The sequence below is a fragment of the Lynx canadensis genome, chromosome C1 (assembly GCF_007474595.2).
Source record: "Lynx canadensis isolate LIC74 chromosome C1, mLynCan4.pri.v2, whole genome shotgun sequence".
NCBI classification, from domain to species: domain Eukaryota; kingdom Metazoa; phylum Chordata; class Mammalia; order Carnivora; family Felidae; genus Lynx; species Lynx canadensis.
The window spans coordinates 64,682,460-64,700,728 of NC_044310.1; the positions used below are offsets into that span (position 1 = coordinate 64,682,460).

General features: G+C 35.0%; 1 protein-coding gene across 6 annotated transcripts in view; it reads right to left on the reverse strand.

Annotated features, from left to right (window-relative positions):
- Positions 1-18,269, reverse strand: part of ZZZ3 (zinc finger ZZ-type containing 3) — a 78,887-nt gene that overhangs the window by 55,091 nt on the left and 5,527 nt on the right. For 3 of the 6 annotated variants that reach the window (XM_030324266.1, XM_030324265.1, XM_030324261.1), the window contains exons 2-4: positions 12,044-12,178; positions 10,310-10,457; positions 3,967-5,522 (exon numbers count right to left, since the gene is read on the reverse strand). In XM_030324266.1, the coding sequence (XP_030180126.1) occupies positions 3,967-5,471 (1,505 nt within the window). In that variant the 5' untranslated portion in view covers positions 5,472-5,522; positions 10,310-10,457; positions 12,044-12,178. Of the gene's footprint in view, positions 1-3,966; positions 5,523-9,257; positions 9,357-10,309; positions 10,458-12,043; positions 12,179-18,269 lie in introns of all 6 variants that reach the window. The other 3 variants (XM_030324262.1, XM_030324263.1, XM_030324264.1) reach the window with 3 other exon arrangements.

Genomic DNA, 18,269 nt, shown 5'->3' on the forward strand with positions numbered 1-18,269 from the left:
AGGTCAATTCTCAAAAAGAAAAGGCAAATCATAGTTAAGTACATGATCTCAGTCAGTCTGGCTATTAGGCCAAAAAGGTAGTCACCAGGTATTACCTACCACTTTAACAGAATCCTTCAATCTTGAAGATCAGAGAATTTTGAGGTAAAATAATATTTTTTTGATTCCCCACCCACTACTCTTTGAGAAAGCACATCTAGTAAAATAATCCACAGCTGGAATCTTGCCAGAAACAAAGATAATATACAGTCCCCCTTGCTCATAGTTTTCCATTTGGAAAAATAAATATATAAAAGCAAACTGTGGGTTTATATGCTAAAGAAGAGGGATGGCATCTAAAAAGGAAACAGGGTAAGTATCCAAAATGTCCACAAATTCATTTCTCTGGCCTATGGCCTAATTGCCATGAATCAGGTCTAAGACTAGGATTCTTTTTTTTTTTTTTTAATGTTTGTTTTTGAGACAGAGACAAAGCATGAGTGGGGGAGGGGCAGAGAGAGAGGAAAATAGAATCCCAAGTAGGTTCCAAGCTCCAAGCTGTCAGCACAGAGCCCAATGCAGGGCTCAAACTCAGGAGCCGTGACATCATGACCTGAGCCAAAGTCTGGCACTCAAACAACTGAAGGACTCAGGCACCCCTAAGGCTAGCATTCTATACACAATATCTTTTCAAACATTTACAAAGCATTTCATTAGATGACCTTATATGTGATATCCTTGCAAACAAGACAGATAAATTATAGGCTAAATGGTAGGATAGAAGGTTACTGATTAAATAATCAATGTTAACTTAGAGAAGAGTTGTAACTCGAATAAAGAGCTATGTCCTCCTGGCTCCAGACAAAGAACTAGGCCATACTGAGTGTTTTCTATCAATAACATATTTTTTAATCTGGCCATCAGGAAGTACTCATTCCCTACTGGTAAAGACAGTCGTGTGTAATCTGAGCAATGCCCAATTCCCAGTTTCAAAAGGAAACTGTCTATAGAGAAATTTACTAGCATGAAGAGCATGAGAAAGAAACACAAAGTATTTGATACAGTATAATGTGTACACCTGTGTATGCAGCAGAATATTCCACCTACCCCATTTATCTTTTTTTTTTTTAACCCCAAATGCATTTTCAAATGCAAGAAATTAGCTTGAGACTTCAAAGCACTAGATGGGTATCACGATGCTATCCTTTACAATGATAATTTGGGTACAAAAAAAAAAAAAAAAAGGCCAAGACAAAAGGCTCTTGGCTCTAGACAAAAAGCATTTGAAGAAGGATTTTACTGAAAGAGATTGCATCTAACATGATCAAACACCCTCTCTCAATTTTCTTTAAATTATCTCTAATCTAAATTAAAAAACGTTGAAAAAAAAAATTTTTAAAAAAAGGGGCGCCTGGGTGGCGCAGTCGGTTAAGCGTCCAACTTCAGCCAGGTCACGATCTCGCGGTCCGGGAGTTCGAGCCCCGCGTCAGGCTCTGGGCTGATGGCTCAGAGCCTGGAGCCTGTTTCCGATTCTGTGTCTCCCTCTCTCTCTGCCCCTCCCCCGTTCATGCTCTGTCTCTCTCTGTCCCAAAAATAAATTAAAAAACGTTGAAAAAAAAAATTTTAAATTATCTCTAACCAAGATGCTAATCAAGATGCTCTCACTCTCCATCTCACTTCTACCAACATGCTTCCTCCAGAGGGAAAAAACATTGAAAGTGAATTGTCAAAAGGTGCTATCTTCAAAAGACTGGAGAAAGGCAACAAACCAAAAAAGAATGATTTCTTTTGCCAAAGGTCACCCAATGAGGCATTAATTTAAAAATACTGTCCTAATAAAGCATCTACCATCCAAATTCCAAAGGACTTTGTACATCCTGAGAAACCCATGAAACTGTATTGGTCTCATTCTCAAAGGGTTAGGAATACGGAACATCACTTTTTAAATATTATGACCACTATCTTTACACAACTGTTTTATAAACATCATCCTTCAGAATTACTATCAGGAGAGCTCTAACAAAAAAAAGGAACATAATGAGTTGTGAGAAAATACTTCCCATCAATATTCTAGCTAAGTCTTGGGGCACGTGGGTGGCTCAGTCGGTTGAGTGGCTGACTTCAGCTCAAGTCAATGATCTCACAGTTAGTGAGTTCGAGGCCCCCTTGGGCTTGCTGCTGTCAGCTCGGAGCTCACTTCAGATCCTGTCCCCCTCTCTCTCTGCACCTCCCCCACTCGTGCTCTCTCAAAAGTAAATAAAACACTAAAAAAAAACAAAACCAGCTAAGCCTTAGAAAGAGCATTTCTTTGCCAAAGAAACAATAAAAAACAAAAAATTAATGAGTATATTTTGTAAAAATGCACACTTCTTGAGTTTTTGGTCTTTCCCCAAGACATATGCTCTTCCTCCTTGTGCCTCCAGATAAACAATTCTGTTTTTAAATTTTTTTTTTTCAACGTTTATTTATTTTGGGACAGAGAGAGACAGAGCATGAACGGGGGAGGGGCAGAGAGAGAGGGAGACACAGAATCGGAAACAGGCTCCAGGCTCTGAGCCATCAGCCCAGAGCCTGACGTGGGGCTCGAACTCACGGGCCGCGAGATCGTGACCTGGCTGAAGTCGGACGCTCAACCGACTGCGCCACCCAGGCGCCCCCAATTCTGTTTTTAAAAACTGATGAATAATACCAATGGTAAGAACTCAATTTATCTGAAATTGAAAAAACCTCACTTTGTTGTTTTTCTATCTCAGATTGGACTTCAAATATTTCAAATACATAAAAATGCTAACAGTTCTATAAAAATAAATGAATACTCACATAAAATGACCTCTCTATTAAATCAATATTAAAATACTATTTATAAAAAATTTTTTTCAGAAAAGAAATCTATGCTAAAAGGCCACCAAATTATCATACACAAATGCAACTTATCTATAATGTATGGCAAAAAATTATTATGTTCCACAACCAGGATTTGATACTCTGATCTGATACATACCAGAATCTGGCAATTGTCACAACAAAAGCATTACAAACTTTCCTCAAATTAACATTTTTACATAGCCTATATAATGTGATAGCAATTCAAAAGCATATTTTGTAGGGGCAAAAGGTGATTTTTCTGTTGTTGATCATGGTGTTTACAGTAAGCACTGTTCGCTGTTCATCAACAGTTCCTTGCACGATTACTCGGAGTTAGCTCCAATTTATTTGTGTTATTACCCAGAATACTCTGCCTTCAAAACAAAGACTAAGAACTGACAGTATTTTAAGATAGTATCCCCTTATAATTCAGAGTCAGGAAAAATTTGTCTCAAATGTTTTATGTAAACTATGCAACAGACTAACTCTTGCTAATATGCTAATTACAATATACAATTAGCTGTCATGGTATTAACAGTAATATCTACTCTACAAATCACAAGTCAAAGGTAATGCATAAAGTACATTTTTTAGTCAAAAGTTTTAATTGGAAAGTAGATATAAGGAACTAAGATAAAAGTGGATTTATAGCCTGCCAGATTTCTCTTAATCTACATGATGTCTAAGCACTCGTTAATTCTTCTACACTGCCTAGAAAGCCTAGACACTTCATAAAGTTCTGCAACTATAAATCAAAGTGTACTGTGATAACTAAAGATGTTTCCATTTTACAAATTAACTGAAATGGTATAAAACTTATTAATAAACAAAAACACCATCAACCATGGCTTCCACATGTCTTTTCTAATTAAGATGTATGAACTATCAAAACTAGAAAACCATATTGTCATTGAGAAGAGTAGTAAGTTGAGTTTTAAAGTCTTTCTTTTTTTGGAGCTTTTTTAAGAGTTGAGATAATCATTACGTTAAACCTAAAATTTCAGCCAAAGCATTAATTTCAGCTATAATAAAAATGCTATGAATAGACATTTAAGAATAGATACTGAAAGCGTGGGGAATAATAAACAAAGCAGAATTCATGGTTACCATATTTACACATACTCTTTGTTGTGTTTCAGTGCCACATGATCTGATTCAAAGTAATAAACATCAGGATCATCATCTTCTTCTTCTGTATTGTGTGGATTGGCACTCTCTTTGGCAGATGGCAAATGTCCAATATTAAGTCTTGCCTCTGAGGGTGGCTTACTTAGTCCTTCACTCCCATAATTTCCAGAGTCACAAAATATTCCTTTTTCATTCTGAGAAATTTCATCAGGATTTGTGGGAGATTCACTTCTATTATCACTAACAGTTGCATTTGTTTCATTGGGACTAAGATTATTCTCCTCAAATTGTCCATTTTCTCTGCAAGGAGAATTGTTTTTAGTGGGACTACCTCTGGTAGGGGCTGCCCTTCGTGGTGAAGTTCTCAGAGTATATCGATGTTCTTGAGGTTCTGATAAAGACATCATTTGAGCTGAAACACAGTCTAGAACAGAAGATGATTCTGGTTCTCCAGAGACTGGCATACTCTCAAGACTCGTGTCCAGGGCGTTATTGGTGTTTTCATTACACTGCTCTTTTGAGGCACTGCTATCTCCCACCACATCTACTTCCTCCTCAGAATCCCTTAAGGATGATTGAATTTCAGAAAAGGGACCTGTAGCTGGCTCAGTAGTCAGCTGATTAACATGTTCCACAGGCAGGCAGGCAGTTACTATTTTGTGGTCCTCCAACTTGACCTGCACTTCTGAATTTGTGCAAGGCACGTTATGGTCTATATAACTGTCGTCCTTCCTACTATCAAGGAACATTGAAGTGTGGGTATCCGAATCCCCATTTTCAGCTACTGACTTTTCCTGTAACACATACGAACCAGTGCTATTTTGTTTAGTGTTCCCATCAGGCTGACAGTCGTCATAGTTTATAACAGCTGAATCACTGTCATCAACACCATTGACAGCCAAATAGCCTGCGATTTCTTCAACTACTGTAGAATTAAGTGGCCCTTCCTCACTGACATTCACCTTTTTAATTTCCCTTTTCTCACAATCATCCAGTATAAGACATCGACAAGCTCGTTTAGTCCCTTGAAAATCTGCATCATTGTCCACTACTGTACTCCTCTCTTCTACCGACTCCTTGTCTGATTTTATAGGTGAATCTTCTTCTGAACTGTTTGGTGCTTCAGATCTAAGACAACGCTTAATTCTTTTTAAAACTGGTGAAACAGGTTCTGTTTGCCTTCTCTCACAATTTTCTACAGCCTGCCTTTCTATGTTATCTTTTTCTGAAGAAGAAAGTCCTCTTTTCCTAGGGCTTACCCATGATTCTCGAGTACTTTGCTGTTTTAAATCAGTAGTTCTTCCATTATTATTTCCTTTCTGAATTTGCACAGGCTCTGGTCTCTTCTTTGGTGATCTTGATCGTACTTGAGAATGAGAAGAGATTTCTTCAGGGTGAGCAATGCTACGATTCCTTAAAGTTCTACCACAAAAAGATTCATCCAAGCCGTTTAACCCCACTGTTGATCTTGTAACACGAGTAGATCGGGAAGCAGCCATACTATGGCAAGTCCCTACAATACGGTCATCATGATCCACTCATTGGGAAACCTTCAAAAATGTAAACAAAATAATGAGAAAAAGGTAATAGTTAATATACCTAAAACAAAAGCATAAAGCTATTAACTTTTAAATCCAAGTATAGCCAATATTAATAAATTACATGATATAATTTCTTTTATTAACATTTCCAAAAATGATATTAATAATAACAGCTAACAATTATATGGTGCTTAATATGTTCCAGGAATCATTCAATATGCTTTACATACATTAACTCATTTAAGTCTCACAACAACTAAGGTAGATGCTATTACCATCCCTACTTTACAAATGAGGAAGAGGATGAGTTATGTGTATAGTTTACGTAATGTGTCCAAAACCATACACAGAAGTGGCAGAGCAGGGCTCTAGAGACCATGCCTTTAACCTGCCTTGCTGTTTATCTGCTTTTCAGATACAAAGGCACAAAGGGCCCAGAGAAGAGTTACCTCAAAGACAGGATTTCATCTTGGTTATTAAAATAATACCTATGAATTTATATAGCAACAATCACAAAAACTATCCCAATCATTTCTTATGTTTTCTCAAAACATTCCTGGGAGGTAAAGTGGTAGGCTCAGCTCTTCTTAATTCACTCTTATTAAAATGAGTTTTAGGTCAAATCCTCTGATAACAAACTATGTGACATCCAAAAACTTTCGGTTGTAACCAAGCAGATGAACAGATATCACAATCCTAGCTTGCAATAAGCTAAAAGCAAAACAGAGGAAAGCCAAACCTCCCTAGTCTCTAGAAGTACAGCCATAAATTAGCAAGTGAAAGGAAGTATTCTGAAGAGAATAGAAGAAAAAGGAGAAGCCCCCCCAAAGCAAATATTGCATCTAAGAAACAAGGACAACACATTCTCTCCTTCTTTAAACTCCTGTATATACATATATGCCACAGTTTTAACGCATATTGGGAATGAGCTGGTTTTCTGATGTGGATGTTGGGTGTGTCTAAGATAGAAATGCAAGGGAAATTGAAAACTGCCCTGATTGATCTACCTGGATAAACTCTTAAGTGGTTATTATTTTCCAAAGGTTCTCCCATAAAGCAGAATAAAGGAGCTATTAACATTTCAAGTATCCATTCTTCTGCTCCTCTTCTGTTTAGCTTTCACAAGATAATTTGCCACTTCACTGCTTAACTTCCAAATGGGGGGGTAGGATGGATACAGAAAGAAGCCAGTAACAGCTGTAGTACATAGTTGCATAGTACCCTTCCCCCTCCCTTCCACGCTTCCCATAGTTCCTCCTACAAACCCTCCCAATGCCGTTCTACCTCTCCCCCTGCAAATCAAATACAATTTCTCTTTTGCCTCAACCAGAAATGTCTAACAGCAGAACAGTTATGAAGAACTACAGAAGCCATAGCAACATGCTACCACATACCAAAAAAAGAAATATTAAAGGGAAATGTCTTCCTGTTCCTGACTGCTGACAAATGTATTAAGTTTCCCAAAAATATGTAAGCTGATTGAGTTTAGTTTTGTTTCACAGTAAGGTATACTTTTAAATTTTTAATTAACAGTTTTTAAAAATCTTTCAAGACTCACAAAACCAGCTCTGGGATTAGAATATGATAATTTGTTCTATAGAGTTATACAGCCATTGCATGAATAAGTAAAGGACACCAATCAGAACTTAGAAATACATTTCACATAGTAAACTTCTCCTATTTTGGGATTCATTAGAGGGATGTGATATGTAATTCTCTTTTGCTTAAATCTTGTCATGAAGATTACAGTCTATTTTAAATCACAGGTAATAAATATTGAATGTACCATAAATATCCACTTTTAATTACAAAAAACATAAGTTAAACTTCAAATGATGCTCCAAAACAGCACAAACTAAAAAAAAATATTAAAATCAATTTATTTGTTTATATACCCAAATCTGGAGCTCTGAAATTTGAAGGTTACTAATTTTTAAATATTAATTACCTATGTAAATACGCAAAAGAAACATAAATTAATTTTTTAAACTTTACAAAATATAATGCAAACATCTTTAACGCAAATTTGATTACTCATAATTTATGATTCAAAAGTAATATTGGCAATAGTAATATTTTATATAAAAAAAGAATCTGTTAACCTTTACTTTTTAAAAGGTGATGCCAATTAAAGACATATAAACCTCAAATGATACCCATAATAGGCACTCCTAAGCCCTTTTCTTTCCATAGCAATCCAAATGAAAGCAAAATTGCTGCCCTGTCATTATTAGTAAAATAAACCTATTATTATTACTCAGAGTTACTTGTAAAGAACATATGTATAATATTTCATATTATTAGTATTATGTATGTATACATAATATATATAATTATAAAACACCACCTATAATGAGGGCCTATTTTATTTCTTCACCATTTCAGTGATCAAAACACTAATAAATATGAAAGATTAAACCTCTTTGTTTCTTCTGATCCCTAAAAAGCATTCTTATTCCATTCAACAACTACAATAAAGTCCATTTTATTTATAGTTCTCAAATCCTGTGCTATTGAGCCATATTTAAAGCAAACCTGTTTTATAACAAGGATGCTTTTGGTACCTCAAAATCTCACAACTCAAAGTGTGGTCTAAGAACCAGCATCATGGGCACCTCTTGGAAGCTTGCTGGAAATGCAGAATATCAAACCCTGTCCCAGATGTATCAATTAATCAGATTCCCAGGTGATTTATATGCCTGCTAGTATTTGAGAAGCACTGCCTTAGACCACTGCATCCAGACAGTATTCTACTAAAATCATATAGTCATCAGGTTCAAACTAAATTAGACCTATTTATAATATATCTTTTAAAAGTCCTTATTTGATTCTAGAAATAATAAAGCAAGCAAGCAACCCATGACCACTTTGGTTAAAGAAGTACAAAGTAGGACTCAATTGCTTGCCTGAAATTAACATATTGTATGCACTTAAGGTAATAAATTGGTAAACATTCTGAAGATTAAATGAAATCTGAGTATTCTTCCCTCTGATAATTTTTCTTCTAACTTTTTTCTTCATCTTTTCTATTCTGGATAGGCTTATACAAAGGCACATACTTTCTATAGTTATCTAGTAAGTTGAGTGCAAATTTCAATTACCAAAAAGGGACTAAAAATGTCCTGACCATCTCAACCAAGTCTTAACATTGTTTCCCATGTTTAGCAAAGTACTATAGACTTAAGTAGTTATTTTCCTCATTTTAGCTATATAATATAGAGTTACTGAAGAAATTCAGTGAACAGGTTTGGAGCACAAAATTATATTCCTGCCAAATATTAAATTACTAAGGGAACAGAAAGGGACTTGTTTATAAGCTAAGAATCTCAGAAAATAACCTTGCTAGTTAACTAAATAGGAGGCACATGGTGAAAATCTTAGCCAGCACCCAATTCAATCACTCTTGTTTCAGAATTAAGGGAAATTGTTAGTTAACATATTCCTATGGCAAAACTGAATCTAGCAGCTAGAATGTAGTTCCTATATTTTATCTACCAACTAATGAATATGGCACTTTCTAGAATAGAGGGAAGAGAATATGATCAATCACCAGAATTAAACAGACTCTTTTCCTCTGTCTCCCACCCTCAAAGCTCTTATCCTATTGGAGAGCACATCAAGGACAGTCAACCAAATTTCAGCCTGTCTACTCATATTAAACCCCAAATCCTACCTATACGTCTAACATCTCACCCATTTATTTGCTGCTGAACTATCTTCCCCGAAATTTGAATCTACTTTTACCTCAAATCTAACTGTAGGATCCTGAAACAGTATCAGCAGTGTTTCAAATCATAAATGTCCAGCCCCTGTGATCACATCTGCAAACTGCATCAATATGAACTAAAAGGAATAATAAACATTAAATTAAAATGGTCCACCTAATGGAATACTACCCTATCACCCACTTATAAGAAATCTCAAAAAGGTATTCAAAAATAATGCATATAACCTTTTGCTCCACTATAATTACCAAAATAGTATGCTATGGTGCATTTTGGGAATTGAGGGACTGGCAATCCTCCATTAACACCAATGTTCTAGCTGATATTTACTATCACAATATTAAGTTTTACTAATTGAACAATTTGTAGCAAACTGGTCATGATATCAAACCGAAGTGAAAGGCAAAAACAAGAACAACTGATCAGTGTTACCACAGGATTCTTCTGTCTAAAACATAAACACAAATTGTTTAGTAATGGTTCAGACTACCCTTGTCATACAATTCTTCTACGACAAATTTCTTCAGTTGAGCAATTATCACTATAAAGTTAAAAGTAGGAGAGTGAAACCTGGGGACCCACCTGTGGATTTCAACTTAAAGTTCTTAATATTTGCCTTTTTGAAACTATGGATTCTATTATATACTACCTCGCATAAAGGGATCTCTTCTTTCTTCCCCATTAAGAGAGATGGATATAGATGACAGATAGATACATAGATAGAAAGCTGAATGAATACATACTTAAAAAGAAAACCGGTAAGAAACAGAAATCAAGCAATTTCATAAAGCCCCTTGAATCAAAAATACCTAGGAGTCAAAGATAGGTATAATACTCCAGAATTCCAACATACTTAGGCACTTTGTTTATACCCCTAACGGGAAGAGTGGTAAAATATTTCATCCCTAACCCATTGCCTATAGCTCCACACTCCTATGAACTGCCAGCCAGACTATACAATTTGCCATGCAGACGTACAGAAATATAACAAGTAACCATCCCCACCAAAAAGAAAAACAAAACAAAACAAAACTATAGTTGTCTTCACTACTGCAAAACTAAATAACTTACCTGAACAACCAAAGATCTATCATTGTGGAAATATTATCTTTTTCTTATATCCTGAAGGAGTTGGAGCTATGATCTAGAATAGAGCTTAAGCATCAGGGTTTCAGACTCTCAGCTTCAGCCATGGAGAATACTAGAACCTCCTAAATTCCTTTCGTTAAAATAAAATAATAAAAAAAAATTAAAGAAACAAATTAACTTATGCTAACAGATTTACCCCACCTATAATAAGAGGAAATAGTAGGTAACAGAGTATCTATTCAAAATAACATCTTTGATTCTTAGTAACTCCATAGTCTCAGAGATACTAAGGAACCGCAACAGAATTTTTAAAAACCAACAAAAACAAATCAAAAAGAGCTTGAAATATACCAAATCCTTATAACAACTCATTATTAATTTGCATCAAAATGTGACTCCATTCTTTCCTAGAGTCTACAGCAATATTTTTTTGAGGTGACCCAAAGACTGCCTTTAACAAGATATAAATAAGAATATATAATCTATTACTCTTATTCTAGAGGCCTTCCCAAGCTTTGGCCTTCAAATATGAAAAACTAGGGACTGAACAACAAAAATAATGTAAGTTATGCACACCAAAGAATCAACTAAGTCTTCAAATATCCATATATGGTAACCTTGATGATTACTTAAGTGCTGTAAGACTCTATTACAAAGAGAAACTTTTATTATTTTTGGCTTATGGATTTTCAGTTAGGACAAAAACAGTAAGGATTTTCTTTTAGTAAGTACCCAGTTGGCCAGATATTTTAATTAATCTAATTACACTCCATTTCTTGGACAGGCTGGTTAATTAAGAATTTTACTTTATAATAATGTATTATGATATCCTTTTCAGAGAATCTTGCTAAATATTATTATGAGTGCCCATTTAGAACACAAGAAAAAAGACTAGCAATGTTTATGACAGATTGTCCCTTTATTATAAACACGAAAGTAAATATTCTAAAAGTGACACTATTTTCAGTGAAGGATTACAATTTTAAAACCGATACAGTTAACAAACCTTGTAATCTAGAGTTACTGCCTACTAAATATAAAAAGATTACAGTTTTAATCAGCTAGGAGATCAGTACTAACATCTAATATCTACAGATGCAACCTCTCCCAAATGTGCCCTGTAAATTCTTGAAAAACACAAGGTAGGAAAAATGTCTAAACAAAATCATTTAATACTGCATTAAGAAATATGCTAAATTAACAGGAGGGTGCACAGCACAAACACAATCCTACAAAAAGTAACCCTTGACTTGAAAATTCACTCTTCTTACAACAAAGACTCCAACTGCCAACTCCTTTATATCCAAACCTGAACGCCTTTCACAAACATAGCAAAACATTACATTCTATAAGTATGTGGTGGGGATGGCAATCATCAGAGGCAGGATGCACAATTTAAGATGTGTCTGAGTATACATGGACACTCCCATTCTAGCACTCTATTCAAAGTTCTAGTCAGCCACCTTACTACCCATTGTGGACTGGGTGTGCACTATAGGAACCTCTTTTGTTATGATATTTACCAGGCAAGGATATCTGCAACTGTCATTTCACACAAGAACTGATACTTACAGCTGAGTTCTACCAGTATTAAGATACACAGGATTACCCAGATGTGTTTCTGAAAAGCCTGATACACTGAAAAAGAAATTTTGGTCAATGGCTTCTACTAACTAAAGCCCACTTGGCCTTAATTAAGATTACTTATTTTCTTACCTTTTTAAAAGTGTTTTTCGCCTAGTATTTGATTCCCAAGCGTCTGTATTTATTTGTCATCACTGTTAATGTCCATGTTACATTGAGACTTCAGGTATTAATTATTTATATGGATGTACTAGCACAACTTGGTATCTGTGAAGGGAAACCACAATATAGTCACTATGGATGTGTTACTGTTTACAGATTTGTGGACAAAAACGATATTTCCAAACACTTAGACAACACACTGCATTTTCTATCAATTTCACAAATAATTCCTCATATTAGCCTACAAAACATGTGTTATCTTCAATAGACTAAGATGAGTTGCTAACAATCATACAAATGCTTCTCAGAGTACCCACATAAAACATTTCAAAATCTAATTCTAAATTAAAATTCTTACAAATTTAAGAGCTCCTTAGATTCCTTTTCTGACTACTAATGAAGACATACCTCATTTCCCAGAAGCCTATAATTTGCTCAGGGATTAATACAAAAGAATTTTTCATGTGTTTTATAATAGTATTAGGGAATAGGGGCACCTAGGTGGCTCAGTTGGTTAAGCATTCGACTTGGCTCAGGTCATGATCTCACGGTTTGTGGGTTAGAGCCCTTCATCGGGCTCTGTGCTGACAGCTTGAAGCCTGGAGCCTGCTTTGGAGTCTGTGTCTCCCTCTCTCTCTGCACCCCGCCCCCCAGCCCCCACTGGCTCATGTGCACACTCTCTCTCAAAAATACATAAACATTAAAAAAAATATTTTTAAAGAATGCAGTAAAAAAGATCATGACTTTCTCTTAAATGTGACTTTAAAACATTCCATATCCTCTAAAGTAATGATTTTGTCTTGTTTAGATTATCGCTCTATGAATAGTTTGTGAACATTATTTTGGAAGTAAATAGAAAATAAACGTGACAAAATAAGTGAAGAAATAAATCAAGATGAAACTATCCAAACATTCCCTAAAAGTAAGCTTCTTAAAAACATAAGACTTAGTTATAGATTACAACTCTGAGAAACACACCAATGTGTTTATAATCATGACAAAAAGCATTATATAAAACTTTAAATCATTTCAACCAGTTTATTAAAAGAAAAACATGAGCTACAAAAAACTCATTCATATATATCATAGAAATAAACCTATGAGGGGCGCCTGGGTGGCGCAGTCGGTTAAGCGTCCGACTTCAGCCAGGTCACGATCTCGCGGTCCGGGAGTTCGAGCCCCACGTCAGGCTCTGGGCTGATGGCTCGGAGCCTGGAGCCTGTTTCTGATTCTGTGTCTCCCTCTCTCTCTGCCCCTCCCCCGTTCATGCTCTGTCTCTCTCTGTCCCAAAAATAAATAAACGTTAAAAAAAAAAAAAAAAAAAGAAATAAACCTATGAATATCATTCTTAAATGATTTACCATTGTGTGCCATTCCAAATTCTTATGTAATAAAAAGAAAGAGCAAAAATCTACACAGACAGGCACCTGGGCGGCTCAGTCGGTTAGAAGTGTCCGACTTTGACTCAGGTCACCATCTCATCGTCTGTGAGTTCCAGCCCCTCATCAGGCTCTGTGCTGACAGCTCAGAGCCTGGAGCCTGCTTCGGATTCTGTGTCTCCCTCTCTCTCTGCCCCTCCCCAACTTGTGCTCTCTCTAGCTCTCAAAAATAAACATTAAAAAAATTTTTTTTTAAATCTATACACAAAATGCAGATAGCCTTATACCTGTTTTATGGATAAAATTGATCTGTCAACCTGCCAGATCTTATCAGTAAAAAGTTTCATTACAATGGAGTAGAAATTAATATGTTATATCAATTATGTTTCAATGAAAACAAAGAGTAAATAGTGATTAAGAAACTGATATCTATCAAGCACTTAAAACAAGTTTATTCATTTGTTTACAAATGATAACAATGTCATAAAAAAAAATTAACACAGATCCAAGTATTCCCAAATTTAAAAGTTGCTATAAAGTCTTTTATAACAAGCAAATGAAATTAGCCAAAATTCTTATATTCCCTACATTGCATTCTCTCATTCACTATAGCATTTCCAATGGAGCAGATAAACTAGTTTGATTTGTGACAAGATACAATTTTTTGTTTGAATTATTTAACTATAGTAACTTCCAGAAGTTTGAAAAACTTAGCTATTTTGTCTTTTAAAAGCATCCAAAATGGAAAACAAACCATTTAAATCCTATTCCTAAGGCCTTCTTATTTATTCCTGGCTACAGAGCTTTGCTTGTTTTCACATACTAATAAAATCAATTGACTATTCAAGAATTCCAAAAGCAAATCCAAAACCAATCTTGACTGAAAAGAATTACTTTTCCTAGTATTTGTAGTCTAACACTGGTACTACTGTGTTAAATAGATTACAGGATCTAAGATTCATGGCACATATGAAATCACTTCAAAAGACTACAGAAAATCTCACTAGCAAATATTACCAGTTCTGATTAAACAAAGTTAAGCTACACAACTTACTACAAAACTGTGAACTCTGAGAGCTAAATGCAACCTAAATTATAAGACACTGAAAATATTTTTTAGTTTTATAAAACTTGGAAAAAATTCAAAACAAGCTATACTATGGACTCATATTAGTACAGTTGTTATAAATGAAAATATTAAATTCTTCAGTTGTTATAAATGAAAATATTAAATTGTGCACTATTCCAGGTCTTTAAATGATTTTAAAAGAAACAAACAAGGACATTCAAAGGATTAAGATAATGGTCTGGGACAGAAACACCTTTGCTAGACAATTTAGCTTATCACAGTCAGTTGCTATAGAGAGCTAATTCGAATATTTGGTGCAAAGTATAAACAAAGAAAAGCACACTTTTCTGGATCCCTAAGTTGTTTGGAACCACAGATTCAGTGTTTTTGGGTATCTTTAACAGACTTTAGAGATAAGCCTATTTCATAGTCAACAGAGAGGTAACAGAAGCATCAGGTTTGATAGAAGGAGACAGAAATATGATTCCTTATCATCAAATATAACTAACAACTATCGGACCATGTGTAAGCCACTTCACTCTTTTTTGCTTTATTTCCTCGTCTATAAAACAGGAGTAGTGTACTTCTCAGGCTTACTGTGAAGTTCAGAAGAGATTACGTCTGTGAAGTGCTTTAGCTTATTGGTTTTCAAACACCTAAGGAATTTCTGGACCTTGATCTTGGGGTTGTGGGTTCAAGCCCCATCTGGGGTATAAAGATTACTTAAAAATAAAATCTTAAAAAGGGGGGGGGGGGTAGCGCCTAGGTAGGTAGTTCACTCGGTTAAGAATCCGACTCTTGATCTCAGCTCAGGTCATCATCTCACAGTTAGTTCATGAGTTCGAGACCTGTGTCAGGCTATGCACTGTCAATGTGGAGCCTGCTTGGAATTCTCTCTTCCCCCTCTCCTGCTCACACTCATGTGCACCCTCTCTCTCTCTCAAAATAAACATTAAAAAAATTAGAAGACATGCAAAGAAGGAAAATACCACTCATAATGCCAAAAATCAATCAACAGAAAATGATCCATACATGATAGATTTACCAGACAAGAACATTAAATCACTTATCATAAACGTAGTTCATACATTCAAAAAAGTAGATGAAGGGGTGCCTGGGCAGCTCAGTTGGTTGAGTGGTCAGTTGAACAGCCGACTCTTTTCTGCTCAGGTCATGATCTTGTGGTTTGTCAGATCAAGCCCCATGTCAGACTCCATGCTGACAGCATGGAGCCTGTTTGAGATTCTCTCTCTCCCCTTCCCTGGCTGGCACACGTGTACACACTCTGTCTCTCAAAATAAATAAATACACTTTTTTTTTAAATAAAAAAAATAAAAATTTGATTGTTCTAGTAATAAAAAATGCTGTTTGGGATTAACAGCAGATTAGACACTGCAAAGAAAACATCAATGAACAGGAAGACCTAGCAACAGACACTATACAAAACAGGAACACAAGACTGAAAAAAAAGCATAAATAAGCTGTAGGATATCAAGCATCTCAGTATATGGATAAGTGGAGCACCCAAAAGAAGTAGGAAAGTATCTGAAAAAATAATGGCCCAAAACTTTACAAATCTCACAGAAATTATAAACCTAAAGATCAAAGAGGTTAAAGAGGTGAAATTTAATCTTTAAAGTATTGAAAAAAACTACCAACTAAGAATTCAACTGTCAGAGAAAATATCTTTCAAAAACTAAGATGAAGTAAAGATGATCTCAAATTGTACATGTTAAAAAGAATCCATCACCAACAGACATGCACTATAGGAAATGTTAAAGGAAGTTACAGAAGGAAAAAGGTAATAGGTGGCAGTCTGGATCTATCCAAAGGAATGAAAAGCACAAGAAATGGTAAATGAGACTAAATATAAAGATTTTTCCCCTTAGTTTTTAAATCTCTTTAAAAGAAAATTGACTGTTTCAACCAAAAATGATACCAATACATTGCGAGATTTATAACATAAATGGAAGTAAACTGTAGCACAAGACCCAAGAGACTCTAATACTACATGTGAAGTGGTATAATACCACATGTCAAGATGCATGTGATAAATTAAAGATGTATACTATAAAACTTAAAGCAACCATTTAAAAAAAAAAAAAAACAAACTGGGCACCTGGGTGTCTCAGTCAAGCGTCCAACTCTTGATTTTCGCTTAGGCCATGATTTCACAGTTCATTGGATAGAGCCCCGTGTCAGGCACTGTGCCACAGCACAGAGACTACTTGGAATTCTCCCTCTCCCTCTCTCTGCCCCTTCCCTGCCTGCACTCTCGGTCTCTCAAAATAAATAAATTTCGAAAAAAATAAATAAAAGAAAAACAAAATTAAACACATGTGATAGTTAATAGGCCAACAAAGGAAATAAAATAATTTTTTAAAAATCCAAAATACGGCAGAACAAAAGGAAAAAGGGAATAAAGAACATGTAGAAGAAACAAAAAACAAATAGGAAGGAAGTAGCAGGTTTAAACTTACCTATATCAAGAGTCACTTTATAGTAACCCTTCAATTGTAAATAGTCTAAAAACAGTTTAAAAGTAGTTTAAATTATTTGAAAAAAGTTATTTGGAAAGAATAATAAATTTTATACGATTCAAAACACATAATTTGATTACAAAGGAATTAAATTAGAAATGAGTAATAAAAATATATCTCAAAACTCCCCAAATATCTCAAATAACCCATAAAAGTCAAAGAAAAAAAAAGTCAAAAGAGTAATTAGAGAATTATAGAACTGAAAATGAAAACTACAGATTAAAATCTGTGAGGGGACGCCTGGGTGGCTCAGTTGGTTGAGCATCCGACTTCGGCTCAGGTCATGATCTCACAGTTTGTGAGTTCAAGCCTGCGTCAGGCTCTGTGATGACAGCTCAGAGCCTGGAGCCTGCTTTGGATTCTGTATCTCCTGCTCTCTCTGCTCTTTCCCTACTCATGCTTGCTGTCTCTCTCCTTTAAAAATAAACAAACATTAAAAAAATAAAATAAAAAAATAGAATCTGTTAGATACAGCAAAAGCAGTACTTACAGGACAATTTACAGCAGTAAGCATACATTAGTAAAGACAAAAGGTCTCAACTCAATGACATCAAGCCTCTGCCTTAAGAAACTGGAAAAAGAAAATACAACCATATAAAAACAAGAAATAATAAAGAAAAGGCAAAATAAATAAATAAATAAATAATAACCAACATAAAAAAGCAGAAAAATTTATACATCAAAAGGTGGTCCTTTGTTTTTTCTTTTTCAAGAAACGGAGTTTTTTTTTAATTTTGTTTTGTTTTTTAAAGTAGGCTCTACACTCAACATGGAGCTTGAACTCACAACCCTGAAATCAAGAGTCACATGCTCTACCAACTGAGCCAGTCAGGAACCCCATCCCCCCCACCAAAAGCTGGTTCTTTAAGAAAAATCAACAAATCTAATAAATCTCTAGCCAGACTGACTAGGTAAAAATAAATACACATCACCAATTTTTAGATAAGAAATTAGTAATATTACTATAGATTCTATACTTAAAAGATTTATTTTAACAAGGGTACCAAGACAAATCAATGGGTAAAGAATAATCGTTCCAACAAATGGTGCTGAAACAACTGGATATCTACATGCAAAAGAAGTTAGACCTCTACTTTATATGATATATAAAAATTAACTCGAAAAGAATCAAAGGCCTATATGTAGAAGCCAAAATAACATTCTTAGAAGAAAACATAGGTATAAATCTTATGACCCTGGATAAAAGT